The 10000-nt window shown below is 45.3% G+C and overlaps 2 protein-coding genes across 2 annotated transcripts in view; one reads left to right on the forward strand and one right to left on the reverse strand.

Annotated features, from left to right (window-relative positions):
- LOC307255649 (arylsulfatase I-like) overlaps positions 1-10000 on the forward strand; it is a 225129-nt gene that overhangs the window by 194502 nt on the left and 20627 nt on the right. The window lies entirely within an intron of this gene.
- Positions 1-10000, reverse strand: part of LOC307255648 (neuropilin-1a-like) — a 131914-nt gene that overhangs the window by 83254 nt on the left and 38660 nt on the right. Inside the window, exon 3 of the mRNA XM_080034374.1 lies at positions 5535-5719. Within this exon, the coding sequence (XP_079890500.1) occupies positions 5535-5719 (185 nt within the window). The remainder of the gene's footprint in view (positions 1-5534; positions 5720-10000) is intronic.

Raw genomic sequence — 10000 nt, forward strand, 5'->3', positions numbered from 1 at the left:
TGCTGTCGTCGCCAGATCGTTATCATTCCCTACCGTGGTAACTATTCACGCCTGGCTCCAGTTGATAGTAACTCGCTCTTTCTAGTTTCTCGTGTAGTTTTTGTGATCCTTCTTAACTTGTGTTTTCCTCTGCCTGCAGTTACCCGGATCACTACCTCCAGTCTACCTACCTGCTGCACTACCCCTGGATTCCCCATTCACCACCTGCTCCCCACCTCGTTAAAATAAACCTTTTTATTTAAATCTTACTTTGTCTCTGTCTGCTCTTGGGTCCAGCATCGTAACAATAACAGAACGATCTGGCCAAAATGGACCCAGCGGACATGGACTTTATCCGCGGAGCTCTCGCCGCCCAAGGCTCTCGGGTTGCGGAGCACAGCAAAGCCCTCTGGGACGCTATGGAAGCCTTTAAGAATCTCGCTACTCGAGTTACTCAGTTGGGTGCGCAATTGGACTTACTGGCCTCCCACATCACAGCGCTTCCACTACCAGCGGCACCTCCGCCTGCTCCCACTCTCCCGTCACACCTGCCACGAGCTCGTGAGCCCTTCATTCCTGCGCCGGAGCGCTATTCTGGAGACATGGGTACGTGCAGAGCCTTTTTGATCCAGTGTTCCCTAGTTTTCAGTCAGCAGCCTCTCACCTACCCCACTGAAAAGGCGAAGATCGCTTACATTATGGGGTCACTTAAGGGTAATGCACTAGCGTGGGCTTCAGCATTATGGGACAGTGATTCCCCAGTTAATGACAATTTTGACCTTTTTGTAGCTGAAATGAGGAAAGTTTTTGATCACCCAGTAGAGGGGGGGGACGCCGCCAAACGGCTTATTTCATTACGTCAGGGCTCCCGCAGTGTAGCTGAGTTCTCCGTCGAGTTCAGGACCTATGCCGCCAGGTCAGGCTGGAACGACAAGTCACTACGTGGGCTTTTTCTTTCCGGTCTCAGTGAGACAATCAAGGATGAGCTGGCTACTAGGGAGGAAGCGGACACTCTCGATGAAATGATTTCCCTCTCTATCCGGCTGGATAATCGCCTACGCGAGCGGCGTAGGGAGAAGACAGTCAGCTCCGTGCCCCCGGCATCCGCTGCTTCCCATTCTCCACACTTCCCTGAAACTGCCCTCTCTGCTCCCGTGACGCATGCTGTCACTGAAGAGGAACCCATGCAGCTGGGGGTCACACGTCTCACCCAGGCAGAGCGGCGTCATCGGATTAAGACCGGAGTGTGTCTGTACTGTGCGCTGCCCGGGCATCTCATCTCCACCTGTCCGTCACTGCCCGAGGGGCAGGGCTCTGCCGTGAGACTCGGGGCCCTGCTGTGCCACGCCTCCTCCGTCCCCGTTCCTCACTGTTCTCGCTCACTGCTGGATGCCACTCTCCTGTCCCTCGGTCATCCCTTTCCTGTGTCAGCCCTGGTGGATTCTGGAGCGGAGGAGAACTTCATTGACGCCGGTTTCGCGTCTCAGGTTGGCATGAGTTTGGAACAATTACCCTCTCCCTTAACTGTTAACGCCTTAGATGGCCGCCACCTGGCCCTTATTACTCACCGTACCAAGCCCCTTGAGTTAATTGTTTCTGGTAATCACCACGAGATTCTTCAGTTTCATGTCATCCTGTCTCCCCTCACTCCCCTGGTGCTGGGTAACCCCTGGCTCAAGCGGCACAATCCCCAATTTGACTGGTCTTCTGGCAAGGTGGTGAGTTGGAGCACTTTTTGCCATTCCACCTGCTTACAATCTGCTCTGTCTCCAGCAGAGGGAGGTGTTCCATTGCCACAGGAACCCCCCGACCTCTCCTTGGTTCCCTCACATTATCATGACCTGGGAGAGGTCTTTAGTAAGTGTTGTGCGCTCACCCTGCCTCCTCATCGCTCCTATGACTGTGCCACTGATCTCCTCCCCGGCGCCCCTTTGCCCAGTAGTCACCTGTTTAACTTGTCCCGTCCTGAGAGGGAGGACATGGAGAAGGTCAGGGCAGTGACAGACTGGCCCATCCCTGATTCCCGCAAGAAACTGCAGCAGTTTCTGGGATTTGCCAATTTTTTCCGGAGGTTCATCTGTGACTACGGCAGGGTTGCAGCCCCTCTCACCCGTCTCACCTCTCCTGCCCTCCCATTTGCCTGGACGCCTGAGGCGGACGCTGCCTTCTCTGACCTTAAAAGGCTTTTCTCGTCTGCTCCCATCCTTATCCAACCGGACCCCTCCAGGCAGTTCATCGTGGAGGTTGATGCATCTGACACTGGGGTGGGGGCGGTCCTGTCCCAGCGCTCAGCTTCTGATGAGAAGATTCACCCCTGCGCTTTTTTCTCTCGCCGGCTGGTTCCTGCTGAGCGTAACTATGAGGTGGGTGACAGAGAACTGCTGGCTGTTAAACTGGCGTTGGAGGAATGGCAGTACTGGCTGGTGGGGGCAGAACAGCCGTTTGTGGTTTGGACCGACCACAAGAATTTGTCTTACATTCAGACGGCCAAGCGCCTAAATTCCCGTCAGGCCCAGTGGGCCTTGTTTTTTGGACGTTTCAATTTCACCCTCATTTACCGGCCCGGGTCCCGCAACGTCAAGCCTGACGCCCTCTCTCGTCAATTCACCGCTGTGAACACACCGGTCCTCCCTGACACTATCCTCTCTCCTTCCTGCCTCAAGCTGGCCTGCACGGTTGATGCTCGGGCCTCTAATGGCCACACAGTCCATCCCCAGGTGCCTGTCAAGCACCCTGTACTTCATCCCCAGTATTCCTTCCAGGAGCCTTTACCTGATCTCCATGTGCCCGTCCAGCGCCCTGTGCCTTATCCGCAGTATCCCGTCCAGCGCCCTGTGCCTTATCCGCAGTATCCCGTCCAGAAGCCGGTACCTCATCCCCTCTTGGAGCATAAACCATATTCTCCGATTCCCCTCTGGGGCACAGAGCCTCATCCCCAGGTGTCCGACGATTCCCCGGTGCCCGTGGGGCCCCCTGTGTATTCCCAGTTTCCCCTCTATGAGCCAGAGCCTCATCCCCAGGTGTTGGAGGATTCCGAGCCTCATCCGGATGTGGTCAAGGACTCTGAACCTCTTCCCCAGGTGGTCAAGGAGACCGGGCCTGCTCCCCAGGTGGTCAAGGAGACGGAGCCTCATCCCCAGGTGGTCAAGGACTCAGAGCCTCATCTTCAGGTGACTTTCTGGGACCGCGAGCCTCTTCCTGAGCGCCACTCGAGGGAGCCTTATTATGATCCCCGGTATCCTGACTTCAACCCTGAGCCTCATCCCCAAGTGGTCAAGGACCAAGAGCCTCATCTCCAGTTTCCTGTCTGGGATTCCGAGCCCTCGTTTCCAGTGACGGACCCTGAGCCTCAGCCCCACGTTCCCCTCTCTGAGCCTGAACCTCTTCCCCAGGTGGTCAAGGAGACCGGCCCCATCCAGATTGGCCTAGGCCGCCAAGAGGCGTCCATTGAGGAGGGGGTACTGTCGTGATCACAGCTGGCTGCTGTGCGCTCCTCCTCCTTCTGCCACTCCCACTCCCCCTGTCTGTCTCCACACCTGGTTCTCATCACCAATCAACTCACCTACATCTACTCCTGGTTTCCCTGCTGTCGTCGCCAGATCGTTATCATTCCCTACCGTGGTAACTATTCACGCCTGGCTCCAGTTGATAGTAACTCGCTCTTTCTAGTTTCTCGTGTAGTTTTTGTGATCCTTCTTAACTTGTGTTTTCCTCTGCCTGCAGTTACCCGGATCACTACCTCCAGTCTACCTACCTGCTGCACTACCCCTGGATTCCCCATTCACCACCTGCTCCCCACCTCGTTAAAATAAACCTTTTTATTTAAATCTTACTTTGTCTCTGTCTGCTCTTGGGTCCAGCATCGTAACCATAACAATAGTTGAGATTTGTGTCAACCCATATTAGCTATAGCAACATTGCTATCGATATGAGAAAAATAAAATGGTAGCATGTGTTTTGAATAGTAGCCTAATGTGAAACCAAGCCGGTCAATATTTTAGTGGGTAAATAATTGTACTAAGAACGTTCCCACAGCCGTGCAAATCATTTTACAGTTTCCTTTCCTTCTTGCTCGTCCAAATGAGTTTCCGCTAACATAGGAGTTTTTATTACAACACATGTTTTTTGGCCAATCAAAATCTTTATAGCGATGTTGCTGCATACATCGTTAAGTTACCTTGGTGAGATCTCTGCCCATAGAAATAACTGTTTAACACCAACTTTCCCCTTATAAGTCAAAGCGGATGGGATTGATCGAACTTTAGCCTGTTTCAAATGATTGGATTTTGTCCTCATCTGCCCTTGTACTAAAGATGTGTATTATGTATTTTAATCTTGCCCCTGTAAAGCACTTTGAATAGCCTTGTGTCTGAATTGTGCTACCTAGATAAACTTGCCTTGCTTTGCCTAAAGAAGTTGAAAAAAGAAAAGGGTATTTATAGTTTGTAAGCATGTGAAACAAGGTGATGCATAGCTGTGATCCATAAACCTTTCACAATGAACCAGTGGAAACCTGGCTGGACTACAAGTGAATCTAAATTGGCTGTTTTCCATGAAGTGATCCATCACATTGTGTGTTGGGAAAACAACCACAATTGCAGCTCGGCATCTGTTTCAGTTTAGGGGTCTTTAAGTGGATGCTGCTGTCTATACAAGCATCTACAATAAGTTAAGTTAAAGGTGCACTGTGTCTGTATGGGTTCAAGATTAAGGGGTTAAGATTATGTATTGTCATTTTCAAGCTTTATTGGATAGTACAGAGTTGAGATGGGGAGACAGAGAGAGAGAGAGAGAGAGAGAGAGAGAGGGGGGTGATGACCTATTCATGGCTTGGATCACAATGAACCAGGGGAAACCTGGCTGAACTACTAAGGCCTTTAAGTTGATGCTGCTGTCTATACAGTACACGCATCTACAAAAAGGACATTTTAAAAGTTTCAAAATGAGACCACTAGGGGTGACACTGAATAGTCGACCATTCACCGATTTGACTGCAAATCTCAAGGCAAGGCAAGTTTATTTCTATAGCACAATTCAAACACAAGGCCACTCAAAGTGCTTTACAGGGGCAAGATTAAAATGCATAAAACACATTAGAAGACATTTAAAAGCGAATGAAAAGAAGTAAAACATTTAAATAAAATAAAAAGTACAGTAAAATAGTAGCAAAACAGGTGTGGGAATGCAGTAGGCTAAGTCGCAATACAATTAGTTTTCATGCCAAGTCAGCATCAATGAGCAAAAAAATAAATAAAAATGTGATTCGACGATTATTCCACCAATAAGATTGGACTATGTACCTTCTTCAAAAACAAAAAACAAGACAGCAGCCAGCTACACACCTGTCTTGAAGACCTCATAGGGGACGGAGAAGCATGTCATTCCCCTCTCTGCCCCATTTCATTTCATCTCTCTCTCTCTGTCTCTCTGTCTCTCTCTCTCTCTCTCTCTCTCTCTCTCTCTTTCCACACATTGTCTAATAAAGAAAGAAATCCCCCCTAAAAATCATAAAACAAACCAAAAACAAAATAAAATGGCCGCAGCCAGCTCCACACCTGTCTTGAAGACCTCGTAGCGAACGGAGAAACCCGCTCCGGGAGTCTCGTAGTCGGACACAAACTTGATGAGCAGCTGGTTGCCGCTGGAGATGATCGGAGACGGAGCGATCTTCCCACAAAACTTTCCCACGTTCATTTCCGGAAGCTCTGCGCCACCGTTATACACCTCCACGTAGTCGTACCTGAGGGAAACAGAGAGGAAGGGTAAGGAAAGGCAAAGTCAAAGTGACTGTGACTTGGGCGACTGTGGCTCAGGTGGTAGAGCGGGTCGGCCGATGATCAAAGGGTTGGAGGTTCGATCCCCGCCCTGCCACCTGTGTCATAGTTGTTGTGTCCTTGGGCAAGACACTTCACCCACCTTGCCTCGTGTGAATGTGGATAGTTAGCCTGCTATCGGTGTATGAATGTGTGTGTGAATGAATGGTAACGTGTAAATGGGAACAGGTCTCCCTTGTAAAAGAGTCTTCGGACTCAATGGGATATACCTGTATAAATAAAGGTTAAAGAAAAAAAATAAAAAGTTTTTTATTATCAGTTCTGATATATGCAAGACATACAGTACATCAGAATCGAAATAGCGTCTGTGTGTGTCTTTGAATGTTACGTGAGTGTGTGTGTGTGTGTGTGTATGTGTGATCATGCGATGAATTACTGATTCTTCTCGGCTGACATTATAATACATAACTTCATGTAAAAAGAAGTATTTTATTTCTTTTATATATCTGTTTGAAAATCTTTAAGAATGCATTTCTCTGGACGTTTTCAGAGGGCGTCAAGAAGATCAAATGATGAACAACATACACATCTGTCCTTTTTCTTTTTTAGTTTGTATGTATTGTCTGGTGTTGTTTGTTTGTTTGTTTGTTTGCTTATGGTCGCAAAAAAAACAAAATAAAAAGAATTATACAAAAAAAAAAATTATCGAAATAGCGTTTATCACTGACCCAGGGTGCAATAGGAACGATACAATGTTGCTAGCTACAATGGACCCCCTTTGTTTACATACCAGTTTACAGAGCCTAGGCTGTTGTAATAACACCAGTTTTATTCTTCCAGCGTGCACACACAGTACGGACAGGTAGTGGAGTGAATTTTGACAAAAAAAAGGGATTTTGACAACAAGCGTTCTCCAGAATCACTGACTACACCTTTAAAAGCGGCCAGCATTTTTGTTTCTAAGACCCATTTGACCTCAGTGTTATACAAGGGTTATATGGCACATTACAAGGTGTGTGTGTGTGTGTGTGTGCGTGTGTGTGTGTGTGTGTGTGTGTGTGTGTGTGTGTGTGTGTGTGTGTGTGTGTGTGTGTGTGTGTCAGAGATGTATTAGGTTTCACCATGTTGCAAAAAACAACAACACAGGCCCTAAAATCCAGATGGGCTCATAATAGATTTTTACACACCCTCCTGTTGCAGTGGATTATTGGTCGTTGGTGTTGTTATGTGTCTCCGCTTGGATGCACACAGCTGCTCAACATATGCATGAGTAACGATGGTGTCCAAGCCCTAATTTATCTGTCCCGAAATTTTTTTTTAAATCATCTAGGCTATGAAAAAGTTGATTTGTTATGCTTGTGATTTTAGTGTTCATGAAAATTAAAAAGGCATTCCACTGATTTTGAATGAGGATGGTAATTTACTACAAATGTTAAACAGATTGTGTAAAAAAACTACAGGCATGAGTGTAGGCTCAAACAATTTGGACCTTGATTCACCATAATAGAGAATGAAATAAATATTGATTGAGATTTTTTTTTTCTTTTTGGGTTAATAACTGATATGGTATTATAAAAAAAAATGCAGTTAAGGGTATTCTAACTGTATCTACTCTTACTGGAAAGGTACAAATAAACCATGAATTTATCACATTTTGCAGCCATGCACGTCTTATTTCTTTCTACATCTTTCAGAGGTTTATACCAGATATCATAATCCGTCTCCTGGTATAGTCACTAAAGTTACAATGACACTGTACATGACATCTGCAATACTAAGTCACTTAATCTATTCTTTATTTTAAAGATTATTTTTTGGCATTTTAAATCTTTATTAGACAGTACAGAGTTGAAATGGGGAGACAGAGAGAGAGAGAGAGGGGGTATGACCTGCAGTAAAGGTCCACGGGTCGGATTTTAACCCGCGACCACTGCAACGAAGTGCCAGAGCCAATGTAGTACGCGCTCTATTCACTACGCCACCGGCACTTTATCTATTATTTTCTTTAATTAAACCCTTGTAACAAACTTTGAGGGAAGCTACAAGGACATTCCTCCCACACTATGTAACCAAAGCAAAGGTTTAATTTCTTAATTTTTTCCTAGAACATGTTTTGCCTTTCAAGTAAACAATTTAAATGTGTCTTTCTGCATATCCCCTCTCAAGTTACCACACGCTTTTAGGGAATTGAAAAGGACATTCCTCTGACACTATGTAACCTCAGTATAAGTTTCATTTCTGTTTTTTCTAAACATGTTCCTAGAACATGTTTTACTGACACATGGCTTCCGGTTTTGGACTAAATTGAGGCGTTTCCCCCCAAAATACCAATCTGGGTCAGCTGCTCTGCTCGGCTGGCTGTGTTTAGTCTTCAAATGCTGCTGTGGACTGGGACTCTTAATCATAACAGCTGAGACAAGTAAATAATAAAAGGGAAATTTGAGCATTTTTACAATGAAGGAAAATTCTTGGATACTGCTATAGTAATATACATATTTTTTTAAATTATTATTATTATTATTATTATTATTATTATTATTATTATTATTATTATTATTATTATTATTATTATTATTATTATTATTATTATTATTATTATTATTATTATTTATTTTCTAATGTGTAATAAATGTTTGATGTATTTTAATCTTGATGTATTTCGTGACCCTGTGAAGCACTGAGTGGCTTATTTAATTTGGACAGAGAGAGGTGGAGAGAGAGAGAAAGAGAGAGGGAGAGATAGAGATAGAAAGAGAGAGAGAGAGAGAGAGAGAGAGAGAGAGAGAGAGAGAGAGGGAGAGAGGGACAGAGGGGGAGATAGAGAGAGAAAGAGAGGGAGAGAGGGAGCTAGAGAGAGAAAGAGAGAGGGAAATACAGAGAGAGAGAAAGAGAGAGAGAGTGAGAGAGAGGGAGAGAGAGAGAGAGAGAAAGACAGAGTGAGAGAGAGAGAGAGAGAAATACAGAGTGAGAGCGAGAGAGAGACAAAGAGAGAGAGAGAGAGGGAGGTAGAGATATAGAGAGAAAAACAGAGAGAGAGAGAGAGGCTGTGACATAAATACAGTATGAACACTAAAGCATTACTGTGTGGATCCCACTGAGAGCTTTCATCAGTCTGTGCTGTCTGTGTGTGGACCCGCCCACCAACATACTGCACCTCATCTGTTACCGCTGTCCGCCCCCTGTCCGCTTCACTACATCTCAAGTGTGTGTGTGTGTGTGTCTAAGTATGTGTGTGTGTGTCTAAATGTGTGTGTGTGTGTGTGTGTGTGTGTGTGTTTCTAAGTGTGTGTGTGTGCGTATCTAAGTGTGTGTACGCTGGAAATGCATGCTGCTGTTTGTATGCGACTTCTGTAAAGCGTGGAACCCTTTCATGTAGCATCTGCCGGCATACTACATTTATTTAGTAATAATAACAATGATTCATTTTGTTTATGGTGGGTGCATTTGACAACACTCAAGGACGCCTTACAGTTAGAACAAGCAAATATACAGTTTAAACAGACACATATGGTTTGTGCTTGATGTATTGACTGTGTATATGTATGTTGTGCAAAGTTTGTTATGAGTCAAGAGCTTTTTTCAGTTTTCAAGTGACTCGAAAGTGTGTGTTTGTGTGTGTGTATATGTGTGTGTGTGTATATGTGTATGTGTGTGTGTGTGTGTGTGTGTGTGTGTGTGTGTGTGTGTGTGTCGACAGAGCTTTTTTGAGTTTTCAAGTAACTCGAAAGTGTGTGTTTGTGTCTATTTGAGGATGTAGGTAAGTGTGTGTGTGTGTGTGTGTGTGTGTGTGTGTGTGAGTGTGAGTGTGAGTGTGTGTGTGTGTGTGTGTGTGTGTGTGTGTGTGTGTGAGTGTGTGTGTGTGAGTGTGAGCGTGTGTGTGTGTGTGTGTGTGTGTACATGTGTGATAAACACCCTCAGTCCTTCTCTCTCAGTAGTTCAATTGAATCAACATACCAGTAGAGGTTTCACATCCTAATGTGTGTGAGAATTCAAGCTAAGATGCTAAGATGCTAAGTGGCTTAATAACTTAATGGTTGATTCAATAGGGTCTAGACTTCAGTTACAAAATGTCTATTTGAAGTTTGGAATTCAATTTAAGATCAATGCTTTCATAGTGTTTGTTATTGGCTTGGGACCCTTCATAGCTTTGCAAAGTTGGGAACAGGTCTCCCTTGTAAAAGAGTCTCCGGTCTCAATGGGATTTACCTGTATAAATAAAGATTAATAAAAAAAAAAAAAAAAAAAAA

This window comes from Ammodytes marinus (assembly GCF_949987685.1).
Source record: "Ammodytes marinus genome assembly, chromosome: 9".
Classification (NCBI taxonomy): Eukaryota; Metazoa; Chordata; class Actinopteri; order Uranoscopiformes; family Ammodytidae; genus Ammodytes; species Ammodytes marinus.